Below are 17,369 nucleotides of genomic sequence, written 5' to 3'. Positions count from 1 at the left end.
AATCTGAGTGGGACAGCATCTTGACGTACCTATAAGAAAAATATGGCCCTTGACGACAAACACCCCTAGATTCTCGGTGAAGAGCTCACCCAAAAATAAATTCATTTTTTTAAGGGTTAAAATAGGTTTTAGTTTAGAAATATTTTAACTTTTCGTTTTAGTTTTTAAAAAAATTTCTTTAACTTTTATTTCTAAAAAATTTTACATCACCACTTCCGTTCTCTTTTTTTATGTCAACTCACGTGTATCATTGATTTTTTTTTTTCAATTATGTTTAGAATATTTTAAGAATCTCTTGTAAAAAAAACTTAGAATTCATATTAAATTTATGTTTTGTTAAAAAATTCTTGTTTTTTTATTAGAGATTCTTATAATATTCAAAACATTCATGCAAAAACTCACTCAAAAATATGAAGGGTACATATAAGTTGAATTAATAGCAGATACCAAAAGTAGAAATAGAACTAAAAGTTAAAGAAATTTTTTGGAGAGACTAGAACAAAATGTTCGAATATTTATAGGACCAAAAACTTAACCCTTTTTTATTGTGCAAGAGTATAAAAGTACACTATACACTATATATTTATAATAATAAGGCTTAATTTATGAATAGGCACCTATTTTAGTGTTAGTTTCTAACAGGGATTTAACAAAATTGGTTGACAAGTTTGAGTTCTTCATTGTTTTTTATTTACAAAGAAATGAATGATCATCATTCTCATGTTGGAGACATTGTCATAGTGACAAGAATAACTTTAAAAACACAATAATCAGTGATGTACACGATTAATTATATGTCATGAATTTTTCAGATTTTTTAATATAGTTTGGGTCAACAATCATGCACTTCAAATAGTGAACCACTAATTCAACAATCATGAATAACTATCACATCAAAATAAATTCTTTAAGGCATGACTTCATATCATTAAAAAGCATATCTTATCAGGTAACTCAAATTCTACAATGACAGGAACCTGGTAAAACATGGAAAACTTGTTGGTCACGGTACAAAGTTCAACAACCTTAACACAACAAACAAACAAAGGAAAGTGAGCTAACTACTAGGAATCCCATTACAGCATTGTAAAAGCAGCTACACATAAATGCATATATATAAGGCATCCTTATGAAATTAGCCTCCAGGAAGAGACACATTAATATCAGCAGCGGGCTTATCCTTTGCATCCGATGCTGGCACAGCAGACCAATTATCTCCACGGAAGGAAGTTACTGATGATAGAATAGGTACTGGATCAAGAGTAGGGATGGGAACAACAGCAGGAGATGACACGGTTGATACCACATCATGCTTCTGATTTCTTGGCTTCTGCTCATGTTGGTTTCCTGCCATAAAACTACCAACCACTACCTGGTAGATACATGTTTGAAATTGGAATGATCAGAATCAAACAAACTTGTTATCGAGTAAATACTAAATCACCAGCTTATTCATGTTGCTATAATTGAGTTGCCATTGAATGTTTGTTTGCTAGAAATGGAGTTGTCATTGTAAGGTTTGTTTTCTAGAAATGCGTGCAACTGCATCTAATTTATTCGAAAATTCGAAGCGCAGTTAAGAGTTATCTTTCTCAAATGGTGAATTTTAATACAAATGAGTTAGAGATTGAACCATGACCACATGCTTAAGAGACTCAAACCACCGACCACTTGAATCACGCCAAATTAAAAAGGTTCATTCAATTTGAAATAATGTTTTTGTTTTTATTTATTATTTCACTTTTAATTTGCAAAATTCTCCCTTACGGATAGAATAAATACCTGCACTGGACTTGCAGCCACCAACAAACCAGCTACTCCTCCGCCAACAACACGTCCATCAGGACTTGCCAAAGACACACTCATGCCGCCTGATCTGCTTCGTGTTCCTCCTCCACTTTCATTTGGCATGAACGAACCAGATAAAGACAGAATTTCAAACAGTCCCTGTAGAAACACCGAGATAAGTAACTGTGCGTGCAAATAATCCAATCCCACTATATGCTCAAAAAGGCACGAGAAACAACATTCTTGAACTGTGTAGATCATTAAATGCATTGTGGAACCAAATGAAAGTTCTCTTCTATAAGATGGAATGATAATAAAAATTTGCACAAATGCTTCACCTCATATGTCAATGTGCCCCCAGAAGAATCGGGCTGACGAAGTGTGACACTTTTTATGACACCATTTGCTGAAAGAATGCATACCGCTCGAGGTCCTTGCTGAGAAAATGAAATAACCTTCATGGTAACATCCTAACATAACCATACACACAAAATTGCTGACAATCATCAGTTAGACTATTTTCCAGTTATCACTGAAAAAGAAGTAAGTGATCACACAGATATGACAGGAAATTAACATGTTACTAAATGCTCCCTCTCACTTTTATTCTGTTTATAATTAGTCCCTAATTTTATCATCACTTCATTCTACAAAAAACATGCATGTAAATAAGACTTTTCAATTCCCCAAATAACAGGATTACAGCATAGTCAATAGATATTTCTGAAAATTACCTCTCCAGCATTAACAGTGATGATGTGGGGTGTAAAATTTGAACCAACAGAGCAAGGGACCCATTCACCTAAAAAATGTAAATGTTAACAATAATTAATAATCAAATTGAAAATGATAAAAGTCTCGGCGTTTCAATTATAAGGCGTCTATAATTTTGGCCAAATTAAGAATTTGAATATTTAGATCTAATAAAAAGTTGAAACATCACTATGCTTTTGTCCTAAGAGAATAAGATTCTAAGAGAATAATCTTTTAAGTCCATCTCAAGATGCTTTATATCATTTTAGTCCTAATATATAAGACAGCATAGAATGTAGAGTGCAGCAGCAATCTGAGAGGGTAAATATCTTATATCAGGTAGTCAAGGAAAACCATTTAATATGAAACTAAATGCTATTTTATTATTTGTAAATAAGTGTTTCAAAACTCTACATCATATCATATATGTCAGACTCAGACATCAACCAAATTTTTAGAGAATTACAAAGCTAAAGTTTTAAGTTGGTGCACATATGTAAAAGCAGAAATTTGGGAAATAAGCTTCATCCAATTAGCAAATTTAGAACCTTACGAGAATTAAAAGTTAAACAAAAAGGGAAGATCATATTTGAATTAACTCAAAACAATGTATGGAAAAAAAGGAATTATAGATTCAAAATAACAATACTACCTATGAATCACAGACAAGAAACGAGTATCAGATACAATACACATCCGATACGGCGATTCGTCATTCATTGAAAATTATAGGATACGATACATATATAAAATATACTAATAAATATAATATTTCAACTTAAGAAAATTAAATTAAAAACATAGCTCTTAACCATTAGTAAAATATAAAATAGAAATTGTAAATCATTATCTTCCAAAACTCAGTACACAGTTTTTAACATGGTCTTCGAAAAATCCAAACTAAGATATTGAAATAGTATTAATTTCATCTCCTCCTTCACCAACACCGGTAGATTGCATGCAACTCAGACAAATACTCATCATTTACATTAAGACACACAGAAGTTTCAGTTCCATAAATTCTCAACAAATGAGTTTTTACTTTATAGTAAGAACTTACTGACATAGGCCCAAAGAGGAGCATTATCATCTTGTAAAACATTTTCATAAAGAAACTTACTTAGAATTATAGTGTTGGAATTCGAAGTTGCTTCTGACATTGTGTTGCTTTTGGTTCTAGATGTCTCTCTGTCTCCTCTTGATAATTGTAGTGCAGTGTCTTAGTGCAATTTTGAAAAAAGGAGTTGAGAAAAGTGGTAGGAGGTCAATGGTCATATATTAGTACATGGGTGCATCAGAATATTGAAAATTGAATTTGGTTAACGTGAAATTGAATGGGCAAATTGGTAATGGGATCATTGGAAAAAACCAATTTTGAAAATTGACAATTGATAACCGTGGAATTGTATAGATACATCACAATTTACATGTATCAATTAAAGAAGAGAGAGGATGTAATTAGATAGTACTACTCCCTCCGTTTCAAAATATAAACAAAATTCACTTTTTAGATTCATTCATTTAATGATGGATGTGGTCCATATTATGAACCACATACATCATTAAATGAATGAACCTAAAAAATGAATTTTGCTTATATTTTGAAACGGAGGGAGTATCAATTAAGGAGGAGGAAAGTTTAATTCATGTACTAGAAAACCGAACACATGAGATGAATTGACTGTATCGCGGTATTTTCCGAGTTATATCAGCATCATGGTCGGCACATATCGGCCCGATACGCCTCGGAAGCCACTTTAGTGTATCCGTGCTTCTGAGATTACTACTACAATATGAAAACTAGTTTGTAGAACTATGCATATTCAATACACATTGAATATTATTACCATCTCATACACGAAAAACAACTCAATGAAGCTTAGGCAATTGCAAATTTCTTGGGCTATTTTTAAGCTGAAAAGTTGACTTCCAGCTTCATCATTATGCTTACACTTTGCGGCCAAATAGTTAGTATCCCATTTAATTTAATTTAATCATAGGACAAGATTTATTTGCACGTATGAGTATCATAAGTTCATAACAGTCCATATCAGCAAGTAAGCTGTAATGGAATGAAGAACCACTTAACAGTATCAACTAACTATTACTAATAATAATAGTAGTAAATAGAGTTGACCACAAAAGACCAAAAGAGGAACACATGTCAACTTGACCTCTTGACACAATACACTGCCCGCAATAATATTTAAGTCTTTCAATTCAACAACTCAATCCAAAGTGTTAAACATCAGTTGCATATTTCTAGCCTAACATATACTGTATGTTTGAATTGACGGTGAATTTCGCATAATTATAATAAGTATGTCACCGTAATTTTTTTTACAAAAAAAAAAAAAAAAACTATAGTGACACCGTGATTTAGTCAAACTCAGCGTCATTCGAACATAATACCTAGAATTGGAAAGATTTTAGTTCCAAACATTAAGTCACTTTAGAGGACTACCTCACATTATCAAGAGTAGACCACAACTATTGAGGTCCCACATCTGAATCTGAACTCACTTCCACATAAGCTATAAACATAAGTCAAACACTGATTCCAAATTTCTAACTACACAAACAACAGAGAACCAAACACACCATAGCACAACACAATCCAAAACAGTAACATTTCACACTGAATTTTTTCTAAAATAAAATAAAAAGTAGACAAAAAAAAGAGAGATATTCTAGTTAGAAGCAGTACCTATATTTTCCAACTCAAATTTCGTTTTGCTCACAGAGCTAACTGGCTTTACTTTTGCACGCTTCTCCGCCGTGAAATCAATCACCGGCGGCAACGGAGCAGATGACGATATCGGCTTCGGAGACAGCGCCGCTGTCACTGAACCATCCGCTGCATATTTTCTCGGTCTTCCTCTCTTCTTCTTCTCTGGCACCGTCGTAACTGCCGGAGACGCCGTTACCACCGCCGTATACGGCGGTCGTTGCGGAGGAGCACCTGCTTGAACCGCCGCTAAAAGCTGAACCGCTGATCCGGTGGTCGGAGTTTGGTTGTCTGTTCTTGGAGCCACGTGGTACTCCGACGGAGCATCTGATCCGACCACCGTAACGCCACCACTAACACCACCACTAGCCTCCATGTTTTCAAACACTTGTTAACTCATATAACACTCAAAACTTCACTGGTAAATTTTTTTTTTTTTTTAAAAGAGAAATTATTAACAGATTACAATTTTAAGCTAAAAAATCTAATTAAAAAGCTTGAGAAACTGAGCAAAAAAACAAGAACAATACTTTTCAAATTTGCACCATTTGCATAAATTTCATCGTTAAATAAAAAAATAGCAGTGTCAGATGAAAAAAAAAATCTAAAATTTGAAAGAGGAAAAATAATATTCTGCTTTTGAGAAAATAGAAAGAAAATATATTGTGTAGAAAGAACGAGTGAAAATTGAATTTTTGGAGTTTACAAAGGAAATGAAAATGTGGAAATTTATAAAATGAATCCTTGTTTTGTAGTTCAGGTAATTGAGTTCCTAACTTTCCTAAGACTGTCCAAATTGGAGATTAAAAAAATAAACAGGAAAAGGAGAAATGGTACTGAATAGTGAATTAAAATATTATTTCTATGAATTAGTATTAAATCAATGAATAATATTTAATGGATATAATTATTTAGATATGGTTGGAATCTGGTGGAGAAATATATAAAATAGTTTTAAAGTTGTTGGGAGGGCTTTCTTTTTCCTTCCCCATTTTAAAATATATTTTGTGTGAATATGGGAAAAATTAAAAAATAAAAGAAGGAAAAAATCACCACACATGTTACCTTATAGATCGAGTTTAGTAGATTAGATTAGACAAATGAAAAAGTAAAATAGGTTGCCTAAAAATAAAGAAATTGCCCTTGAAAGGAAAAGGAAAGCTTGGTAGGTAGTCTCCAAGGCCAAGCCATATATTTTTTTTGAGGGAAGGCCAAGCCATATATGACAATACATTTCGGTCAAAAATTTATTTTAAGCAGTGCCTTTTTCTGTCACTAAACATAGTTTTTTTTTTCACATGGAAATGATAATTTTATATATATCAAGGATTACTTACACTTACACATGAATTGCAAGCGGATTGCGTCGTTAGATCTTTTTAGATGGCAACTGAAATCCCATGCACAACTATGAAACCTCATGATTGGATCTAAATGAATATATTTAGTCTAGCAATATCGATATATGTTTGGATGGAGGGATAGTCTTACCTTTTTTTTTTAAATTATGGACACTATAAAACATTTTTTTTAAATAAATTAAGTGTGATAGAAGTATAATATAATCATATTTTATATTGTAATTTCAAAATACTTACTTAGCCTTTCAAAATTCTTCCTTCCAAAAACCATCTTCACTCCTTCCACTTCATCCTTCCATTTGTTTTTTAAGTCTTTCCCTCTCGTCCCTCTTAAACTTTTAAAACATAGTACCATTAAGCTGCTTATCTTTAGCTAAATTATATTTTTGATCTATATGTTAATTTTAAATTTTACTTTGGTTTTTTAAAAATAATATTGTTCAATTTTGGTTCCTTAATTTACAATTGATGTACACTTTAGTTATAACGTTTCATTTTCAGATTATAAGTTTTGTAAGTTCTATATTTTGGCCTCTTAAATTATAAACTTCAATCTCTCAACTTATAAATGTTAGGCACTTTAACCATCTCTTTAGTCATCTCTTATAGAATTAATGTGTCTAAAATTAGTCATTTAAAGGACAAAAGTGTCTATAGTTAATCATTTAAGGGCAGAAAGTGTTTAACGTGTATAATTTAAAAATTCAAAATAAAATAAAATAGTGGAGATTAAAGTGTAAAATGCTTATAACTAAAGGGATCAAAATGAAGAAAAAGGTTAAAAATAAAAGTGACACCTAAAAATAAATTAAAATACCAAAAATGTATCTATTCTATATATAAAAGTTGTCCCAAGTCAATTTTGAAGCCCTAATTTTTCCTAAACCCTAGCAAATAAAATACCTGTTTTAACCCTGACCTAAACCTTAATTACGAAACAGCTATAGAGAAAAAAAAGCCAAACAACTGTACGCGCACTCAACAAGCCTGTTTCTCTTCCTTGAAAACAATCATTCTGACCTAACCCTCCATTTCATCTCCGCCGCAGCCATATCACCACCATCACTAACTCTGGCCTTCTCTTCTCTCCTCCTTCATTACAATCTAAATCTTCATCGTCGGTGACCACGACCGGCGACGATCCACTCTTCTCATTCTCACTACCAGCCTCCTCTCTCTCTCTCTCTCTCTCAAAACCGAATATCTTCTTCCACCTCTTCTCCAAAACCCATTTTCAATTTTTCCTTCTCAAATTCAAACTCCCTCTCTCCGGAACTGATACGGCAGTGGCAACATAACAAGCAGAACCGAGAGCGATTCAGTGAGCGATTGATGGTGTTTGTGGTAGCGAGAGTGGATTGCGGTGGAGTTAACTGGAGGAGATCAATTTTTACAGGTTTTTTCGATTTCCATATTTCCTTATGCTTCAATCATTTGATCTTTTTTTCTTCGTTTCATTATTTTAGTGGGTTGATTCATTTTAGAAAATTTGATTTATCATTATTGATTTGTTCTGAAATGAATTTGCCAACAGTTAGCTATGAATGTCAGTGATTGTTGATCGAATTTATGGAACTGTGAATTGGATGGATTGAAGACTGTAGCAGAAGATGACTAGAAAGATTACAGATGTAGGGTTTGTTGGTTCCTCAAAGGATTTTCATGAAAGGATTTGATGTTAACCCTTTTTTTTCCTTATTTATGTGTAAATAATTTATCTGAATTTGTTTATGGTTTCTCCGGTTTATGATTTGGTATTTCATCTTATATTTGGAAGTGAATTGAGATTTTAAATAGTAGTTCTACTAATTTTATATTTCAGGATTGGTTCTCTTGGTGGTTTTGACGAACACATTTGGAAGTTAATTTCTATTTGGCCATTGTTCTTGATCAGATTTTCAATGTTGAGCGCTCTAAGTGCATCACTATGATGAAAGCATTTTTTTGTATGTTAGGACTTCATTGTGAGTATTATACAATCACTTTTTTTTTTTTGGTTGATGATTCCATTTATGATTTTGGTTTTTGATTGGTTGCTACTTTACGTTTTAGATATCACGCACCATGTTGCAATGGATGGGATGATCAAGGCTGACAGTGAGTTAGTTTATCCTTCTTTTTGCAGAAATTTCAATCATTATTCTTCCATCCTTTGCGTTTATTCCTCTTCTTTATGTTCTTTTTGCTTTCTCTCTTTGGATTTTTTTTTTTAAAGACTCTTCTTTTCTTCTTTGGAATTGTGTGATGCTCTCTTTTGAATTATAGTTGAAAACGAAATTGAATGTATTTGAAATTAAGGGTATTTGAATACTATGTCCTTTCATAATTTTGTAATTCCATTAGAAATTGACACATACTATGTATTTGATTAAATGTCTAAATAACATGTGATCTATATTATCTTCACTGTAGTGCTTACTTTTTTCTTAAAATGTATGATTTTGGTAATGTCTTCGTAAGAGTTTATTCCCAAATTCAAATTGTGACCTCCACTGGTAATGTCTTGGTGGAAGATCATTGTTGAAACTTGAGGCAAGATCTAATCTTTTGATTACATGTAGCAATTTGAACATTCTTCTTGATGTCCTTTTTTTCTTCAAATTTTTGCTTTCGCTTCGGTTTAGTCAGCCTTGATAAATGATGTTATTTCATTATGCATTTAATTACTTCTGTTGCAAAGATGTCTGTAAAATAGTGTTAGATTTATTTCAAGTGTTTGCTCATGTTTTGATTATTGTTTCATTCAAAATACAAGGAAAAATATAAGGCTTAGATTTTGAGCTGCCACAATTATTTTCCTAATTTTATGCTAATTAAAAGCACAAATGTTGATTAAAAAGTTGGTTTGGCTGATATTAGTAATAAGTTTATGTTTTCATTCAGTCCCTTAAATTTTGTGAATACCCTAGATTTAACAACTTTATGAACGTTAAATCAATTGAGACCCATTAGTTGTATTGATGATAATCTATTTATTATGTAGCACTGCTATTTTTTCTTTCAAGCAAATAGAGCATCGAAATCTGTAGATTCTAAAGTTTCAGCTTTGAGCAATTGATCTATCACACATATTTCAGTTTTCCATGTATATAGTTTACTATACTATGTTTAATTCACTAAGACATTTTAATGGTTCCCGATATGTCTCAAGTGATTTGCTTGGCCGCGCACCAACCACACCGTGAGACATAACCGATAAATAGATGAAGGAAGAGAATTAAGGTATGTGATTTTTTGACGAGATATATCGACTTTATTTGTGTTTATGGTATGTGATATGTCTCAAGTGATTGTGCTTATAGCTGGAGAAAATAATAGGTGCAGTTGTGATATGTTGGCAGTTGCAGTCACATGACAAACATTGACATTGACAGTCGCAGACATAATTATATTCGAGTCAGAGACATATCCAAATCTCTATCATATTTAATCGTTATTTTTTATGACTTATACAAACCCTAATTTCTCATCTTACTCTTAATCTACCATGTACAGACTCATATTTAATCGTTTCTTTTTCTTCTCCATCCTCCTTCAATCTCCTTTGACATTATCTCTTATATTGAGTACTGCATATTAAGTTGATTCGTTTTGTTTGTTGGAATTTTAAACTATACAACTATTATTTTTGTCTGTGATTCTTTTAGTTCTCGATTTGATTCATTTGCTGGAGTTTAGAAATGCTTGGTAGTATGAGATGAGTTTTTTTATGAATTTGGTTCTTCATGTTAAATGAATACTAATAGTTTCACTCATATCCTACCATGTATGAAATTTGCAGGCTTTTAATGAGAAAATTTCAGTTTAATGAAGTAATGAGAAGGCCTATTTTGAAATTGTGAACCACCAAAGTTAGTTAAACCAAACTAGAACTTGGATTGAAGTATGAATGATTTTTAACTGATATTTCTTAAGTTATTGCATTTATCTACTATTGATGAAGTCATGCTGGTGTATGTTCAAGCCATACTTTGTGGTTCTTTTCTTTCTGCGATCATATATTGAGATCAGAACTTTTTAGCGCTATTGTTAGTTTTGAGGATTTATAGGTTGTGACCGTGTTTGAAGACATCATAAGGTCCAAATTTTAGTGTATTTTGTTATAGTTTTGGCAGCTGGGTTGTTTTCTCTTTCCATGTTTATGTTGCGTAGTTAGTCATCTTGACAGTGGCAGGTTTAAGTTCTTTCATAGTTTCATGGCAGTGGGAGGTTTTAGTTATCTCCATGCATCTTTAAATGCTTGAACCCTTAACAGATTGTGTTTTTAAAAGTTAATGGTTAGTCACCCTTCCTTTATTGCGCCGTTAAAAAGTTTCAAGGACTTATGCCATTTGTTTTTTATCTGCAGGTAGCGTAGCCATTGACTGAAATAACAAGTTTGATCTGGTGCTAACAGATTTAGAGAAAACACCAAATAGAAAATCAATTAGAAAATCAACAGGGGCTGCAAGCGGTTTTAGCATAGTTACGCAGCGGTATTCCTTTTGGTGAGGTGGTGCTGTGGGATTGTCCGGCTGCTGGTTTTTTGGTTTTGTGTTGAAGTTTGTTGCTGACCGGTTTTAGGTGCAGAAGGTGGAGTTTCACTGTGATGCTGGAGTATTCTCTTTTTTGGTTTCGGTTTCAGCTAGAAGCTTGCTGTTTGGCTCAAGCAAGTGTGCGGTTGTTTTAAATTGTGTTGGAATATGTTAGCATCATAGTTAGATGTGGTGGGTTGTTTAGTGGTAGCTGGTGTGCTTTTTTTAGTTAGGTTGTGTTGCTGCTTCTGTGATATTTTCCCTTTAGCAGCAACTATTTTTGGGCTATAAAGCTTATGTTTTTAGCTTTGTTATGGGTGGTTATCATAGGTGTTTGTTTTAGTGTTCATGTGTACTCTTTCTTCTTGGTTGTTTTGGTCCGCGAGAATTTCGTGTTGCTTACACAATCTCGACGAGAATAATATTTGCCGATTTAAAAAAATAAATAATTGGAAAGAGACCACCATCAACCCAAATGAAAATTTAAAATTATTGACACCCGTTTATTAACTAAAGACATGAGTTATTGTATATCTATTATAATTGTCAATCTACTATAATTTTATTTTTTTTTGACAAGATCTATCTACTATAATTGTTAGTATCATTTTTTTTTGAGTAAATTGTTAGTATCAATTGAGTCTTCTAACTATTAATATATCGAATGTCTATTCACTTTTCATTTTTATTTATCGTACGACCAAAAAATCATTCTAAAATCATTTGTAAAATCATTGTTACTAACATATTTCTGGGAATGTTTTTGTTTGATATAATAATGTAATATTTTTGTTTGGTACCTCAAGTTCCTATGTTTATTGTACCTTTTCTTACTGCTGCGTAATACTTTATCGTTCTTATAAATTGTTTTTAATAATTTTCAAAATCAGTGTTGTGAGTACAAATAAGACACTTATTTAAACAGATTGTGAGAGCCATCAAATGAAATTTAACTGAACTAAGGAGAATTGAGCGAGGGATCAATTTGGTATTGGTAAAGGCATAAATTTTACTATAGTATGAATTACTTTGTGTGCATTGGTAATGAGATTTTACGTTGTTGTCATTGAAATACAATGTTCTTTACATTTGTAATCACCTTCGTTGTTGCAATAAGCTTCAAATTTGTAATAAGCAGTTCTAATTATTTGTAGCGAAATTGATTTATGTATTCTAGATTCTAGATTCTAATAAGAGTAAGGGCAATCTCTTGAATATGTTGTAATATATCTTCCAACGTATGTGCTTTCACATGATCAACTATACGTTGCAATTTCAAGAGTTACTTCACAATAAAAATTGAAAATATCAATAATCAATGAAGATGGTGAAAATGCTACTGTAACTTCAAATGTGGTCTAAAAAGAAGTATTTCGTAATTATGATAACTAATTTTGTCTGCAACTCATTCCCAAAAAATACGAATTGATCCCTCGCTCAATTCTCCTTAGTCTTATTAGAATAAGGACATTTACGTTGTTAGAATGAGATTTTACGTTGTTGCCATTGAATAATTACAAAATACGTACATTGGTAATTTTATTGAATAATTACGAAGCACTTGCATTGGTAATTTTATGCACTAAGATGTTCAAATGCACTAAGATTTTCAAACTTCAACTACCAATTTTTTTTAATTATCAACGACTATCCAAATTTACTATTACTATTTTCAGTCTTTCTACAAATTCATTTTTGTTTTAATTGTATAGTACAATGTAATATCTTCATTTATATTTTTTACATCCACCAACTATTGATTGCATTATACTAGCTTACAAGACCCGTGCGGCGCACGGGTCATCATTCTAGTTTTAATCTAAAACGGGTAAAATACAACAAAAAGGAACTATGAGAAATTTTTTTTTTCCTACCCTACTTTTATGCCAAAAATCCAAAATTACCCTACTTTTAAAATTTTTTCCATAAATGCCCTACTTTTGCTGTGTCACCTGACACCCCACAACTCCAAGTTGTGGGATACCCTGAAAGTTGGTGAAAATTTTGTCTTTATTATACCCCACAACTCCAAGTTGTGAGGTACTTTATTTTTTTTTTAATTTTTTAAATACCCCACAAGTCAAGATTGTGTGATATTTTTAGGTTTATTTAAAAAAAAAAATTAAATACCCCAAAACTCCAAGTTGTGAGGTACCATTAACTTGCCCCACGCCATTTTACCAAAAAATATGAAATTTAGTTTTAATAAATAAATTAAAATATGTTATTTCATCTAATTAATGTTGCAATGTGTAATTTTCATTTTAATATAGTTAAAAAAAATGTCATTTACATTTTAATAGCAAGTATTTTTTATAATTTGTTGCATTATTTTGGACAATATATTAATAATGTTAATTTAGACATTTATAATAAAGTAATTATAATAATAATCATAATATTTATAAAAAAAACATACCAAATACAAAAAAAAAAAAATAAAGACTAGCTTGCTACTGATGTGTAATATTAATGCAATCTTTGCGGGAATGTCCAGGCATTCTACACACGCCGCATCTTCTCTCAGTTTCCTCATCGTCCATCTCGGTCCTAATGCGTGTAATTGGTGGACGCCCTTTCTTTGCCCTGCGCATGGACTTGTTAGGAACCACCTTTAGTCCTACATGTTCAGGCCAATATTGTTGGTGGTGAACCACGTCGAAATGGATGTTGTATACGGCGTATACACACTCATTCGTGAACTTTTTATCGACAAAAGTCTTGTAGTCGTGCCTAAAGCTAGAACATGCGGCAATGACATGTGAGCATGGTAGGTGTAATGCTCTGAACCGTCCACAGTCACACCATTTATTTTGCAGGTCCACCTTGTATTCTCCCTTCGGTAATCCTTCTTTATGGTCGACGGTTTCACGAACGGAGAAGGTATACCGATCTCGGTCAAACTGAGTGACATGATGAGTATTGGATTTAATCACCTCAGCCTTCAGAAAATTCATGATGTTTTCTGAGAATGGCTCACCAGAATTTACCCTTGCGGCTGCCTCATATCCTCTTTTAGCAAACAAGGCCGCCAACCTGTAATAGGATGCTTTCACAATAGCTGTGATCGGGAGTCCTCGAATACCCTTATACACGTTGTTTTGTGACTCTACCAAGTTACTTGTCATGTGGCCCCATCGTCGACCATCATCATGTGATTGAGTCCACTTTTCTTTGGGAATGTTGTCGACCCATGCTAAAGCCTTTCGGTCTGCAACAGCGATTTCAGTGCGGTAGTATTCGAATAATGGGATGTTCATGGCGTAACCTGCATTGTTTTTAAAAAGTTAGATGTGTCTTCGTTAAATAAAATAATATGTAGAATTTACAAGGAAAAAGATATGATTTTTACCCATGCTTTCAACTTTCTTCTTAAGTTCTCCATCCTTGAATGATCGCATAAAGTTTTGTGCAATGTGTCGGACACAAAACACATGGCTTGTCGGAGCATCGTGCCATCCATTTTGAGGATCATCATACGCGACACAAACCAAACAACAACCACCGCAACACAAAACATTCATGGTTCTATAATGTATGAATTTCTCGACACCCCACAACAAAATATCATTCAACCACCACCATATACTACCCCGAGAAATGCATACATGCCCCATTATCAGTCAACTTGCCAAGAAAATTCAATGCTAAACTTTGGTTACAATGACCCAAACCAAGCTGGCCCATCCAACACCAACTACTCCTCATTTCATGACCCAAACCAAGCTGGACCATCCAACACTAATTACCCCACCAACAACAACCCACAATATGACAACCCAATGTACAACAACCCAAACTACAACCGCCCACCAACACCAACAAACCTACTATCTCATTTTTCTCCAGGTATTGACTTTAATTTTGATAATCCTGGTAATCAAACCGACTACGGTAATCTGTCTTTGGGTCGCTTGTCGATGAACTCTAATGAGCAATTTCTGGATTTGGGATGGCCTACAAGAGAACACGATGTGTCATTGACGTTGGGTCATAGTACGCAAATACAACCAACTACAGATAACGATGATGAAGACCAACATGACCCTCAAGAAATTCATCGTGAAAGAAATCGCCGTCGAGTCACAAGACGAAGGTGTGGAACAAGACATTTTTTATAATTATTGTAGATTTTATTGTTTTTTTAAGCATATTATTGTAATTTTATATGTTATATAATTTAATTAGTCTATTCCAATTAAGTTTTTTTTTTATCAACTACAGATAACAATGACGAAGCCCAACATGATCATATAGTAAATCATCATAAAAAATCGTCGTCTAACATTTCCCAAACAGCGTCGTAATGATCCATGGCAAGTCGCAAGAAGAAGGTTTGGGAACAGGACATTTTTTATATAATAATGGTAATTTTATTTGTTGTATTTTTTTTTAGGAAATTATGTTTTTTCTGATTTTTTTTTATCATATTATAAAAAATTTGAAGAAAAAAAAATTTGGGAGACATTTTTTTTCGGCACCTCAAGATACCTCACAACTTGGAGTTGTGGGGTATTTAATTTTTTTTTTAAATAAACCTAAAAATACCACACAATCTTGACTTGTGGGGTATTTAAAAAATTAAAAAAAAAATAAAGTACCTCACAACTTGGAGTTGTGGGGTATAATAAAGACAAAATTTTCACCAACTTTCAGGGTACCCCACAACTTTGAGTTGTGGGGTGTCAGGTGACACAGCAAAAGTAGGGCATTTATGGAAATTTTTTTAAAAGTAGGGTAATTTTGGATTTTTGGCATAAAAGTAGGGTAGAAAAAAAAATTCCTCGAACTATGAACCCACGGGCACGCTTTCGCTTTTTGTTTTTCCACGCTTAAATTAAACAAATATTTTATTTATCACTAGAATGAATTGTAAAGCAAGTCATTCATAAATCCTCTCTCCACTTACGAGGGAAATAATCTTTTTTTAATCGGGTATCATCTGCATGTAATTGTAAAGACTAATTTATCAAGTAGAGCAAGATCGTAATAGATGACAAAACTCTATAATTACATAGCTGAATTCAAATTCAAAACCTTTTGGTTAAGCTGAAATATATCATTTACCATCTCGTCTAAATACTCGTGGGTTATTTAAAGGTACAACTAGAAAACTTTCTAAAATGTGATTGATACTAACACTAATCACTTAAAAATGAAATTTAATTTGAAAGGAATATTATATAGATAAATTCTAAGAGAAATGCTAGCAACACACATTCAAACACACATTTTTCAATACACTCTTTTTGATTGCTTAAAATTCACATATGACCCACCAAAATTATATGGGACTCACATGATTTGGCGGGACCTATGTGAATTTTAACCAATCAAGAGAGTGTGTTGGAAAATGTGTGTTAGAATGTATGTTGCTAGTATTCCTCAAATTCTAAGAGAATATAGACCACTTTTATCAATCACCAACTATCAATTAGTATTCAAAAAAAATTATACAAAGACCCTCCTCATTTTTACAATTAAAACAGGGTCTTAGTTGATATCAATGGCATGAAAGTTCATAATGAACCAACATCAGTCAAGTTATTGTCTTAGTTGTAAGATGAGGAAATTTTTTTTGAATTATGCTCTTTACCCAGCACAAAACACTCGCGCCCAACTGGTTTTCCAAATATACCCCTACGTGAGTTAAGTCACGCTGCGTGACTTAACTCCCGCACCTAATAGCTCAGCGTGACTTAAGTCATGCACCACTGGCCGGTGCGCGAGTTAACTCACGCAGGTTGGCTGGTGGTCTGAGCTCAAGAACACACGTTTTTTGGACGGTGATCAGCTTTTCAACCTTGATTATACATGTTTTTTTTACCAAGTTTTACACGTTTTTTTGACTACATTTATTGTAGTTATAACCTATGTTACCATTCCCACCTATAAATACCCCTCCAAACTTCTCCATTTTCTCACAATATCTCACATTCTCTCCTCCTCACTCTCTCCCCCTATAAATCTCCTTCTTTTCCATCTTTTTTTAGTCTTTGTCTTTTTACCCTTATTTTTAAAAAGACCAATCGAGGGGTAAAAATAGGTCAATCGAGGGGTAAAAAGAGGCTGATCGACCTGGGGTAAAAAGAGGTCAACTGTTGGGGTAAAACTAAATATGATTCTTTTTACCCCTAAAAGCTTTTACCGTGGGTAAAAAGAATCTTCTTGGGGTATAAAAAAAAACCAGATTTAGACTTACCCCAAGGGTTGTTGTCTTTTACC

At 33.0% G+C, this 17,369-nt stretch overlaps 2 protein-coding genes and 1 long non-coding RNA gene across 5 annotated transcripts; 1 reads left to right on the top strand and 2 right to left on the bottom strand.

Moving 5' to 3' along the window:
* Positions 1-903: 903 nt before the first annotated feature.
* LOC146901510 (AT-hook motif nuclear-localized protein 1-like) lies at positions 904-5,992 on the bottom strand. Of its 2 annotated transcripts, XM_085732663.1 has the most exons (6): positions 5,249-5,992; positions 3,662-3,760; positions 2,523-2,590; positions 2,127-2,258; positions 1,783-1,947; positions 904-1,372 (listed from the first exon to the last, which is right to left on the bottom strand). In XM_085732663.1, the coding sequence occupies exons 1-6, from the start codon at positions 5,643-5,645 to the stop codon at positions 1,136-1,138; spliced, it is 1,098 nt and encodes a 365-aa protein (XP_085588789.1). In that variant the 5' UTR covers positions 5,646-5,992; the 3' UTR covers positions 904-1,135. The 2 variants fall into 2 exon arrangements, with proteins under 2 accessions (XP_085588789.1, XP_085588790.1); XM_085732664.1 differs by lacking the exon at positions 3,662-3,760.
* A 1,549-nt stretch (positions 5,993-7,541) lies between these two features.
* On the top strand, positions 7,542-11,593 carry LOC146901509 (uncharacterized). Of its 2 annotated transcripts, XR_015022782.1 has the most exons (6): positions 7,542-8,026; positions 8,165-8,261; positions 8,453-8,594; positions 8,683-8,727; positions 9,782-9,852; positions 10,979-11,593. It is a non-coding gene; the product is annotated as an uncharacterized LOC146901509 (long non-coding RNA). The 2 variants fall into 2 exon arrangements; XR_015022783.1 differs by lacking the exon at positions 9,782-9,852 and having other exon boundaries at positions 7,559-8,026.
* Positions 11,594-13,597: 2,004 nt separating this feature from the next.
* Positions 13,598-14,404, bottom strand: LOC146901508 (uncharacterized). Its single transcript, XM_085737061.1, has one exon. The coding sequence runs from the start codon at positions 14,402-14,404 to the stop codon at positions 13,598-13,600; it is 807 nt and encodes a 268-aa protein (XP_085593187.1).
* Between the last annotated feature and the right edge of the window lie 2,965 nt (positions 14,405-17,369).

The sequence above is a fragment of the Medicago sativa genome, chromosome 8 (assembly GCF_051527215.1).
Source record: "Medicago sativa cultivar Bolivia chromosome 8, Bolivia_mono, whole genome shotgun sequence".
NCBI lineage: Eukaryota > Viridiplantae > Streptophyta > Magnoliopsida > Fabales > Fabaceae > Medicago > Medicago sativa.
This window is presented reverse-complemented; position numbering and strand designations above follow the sequence as displayed.

Bases quoted from the DNA above. Each gene is read 5' to 3' on its own strand.
- LOC146901508 (XM_085737061.1), bottom strand. From the start codon at position 14,404: ATGAACATCCCATTATTCGAATACTACCGCACTGAAATCGCTGTTGCA.
- LOC146901510 (XM_085732663.1), bottom strand. From the start codon at position 5,645: ATGGAGGCTAGTGGTGGTGTTAGTGGTGGCGTTACGGTGGTCGGATCA. The intron at 3,761-5,248 runs GTACTGCTTCTA...AATTGCACTAAG, and splicing joins ATTTGAGTTGGAAAATATAG to ACACTGCACTACAATTATCA. The intron at 1,373-1,782 runs GTATTTATTCTA...TGTATCTACCAG, and splicing joins TGGCTGCAAGTCCAGTGCAG to GTAGTGGTTGGTAGTTTTAT.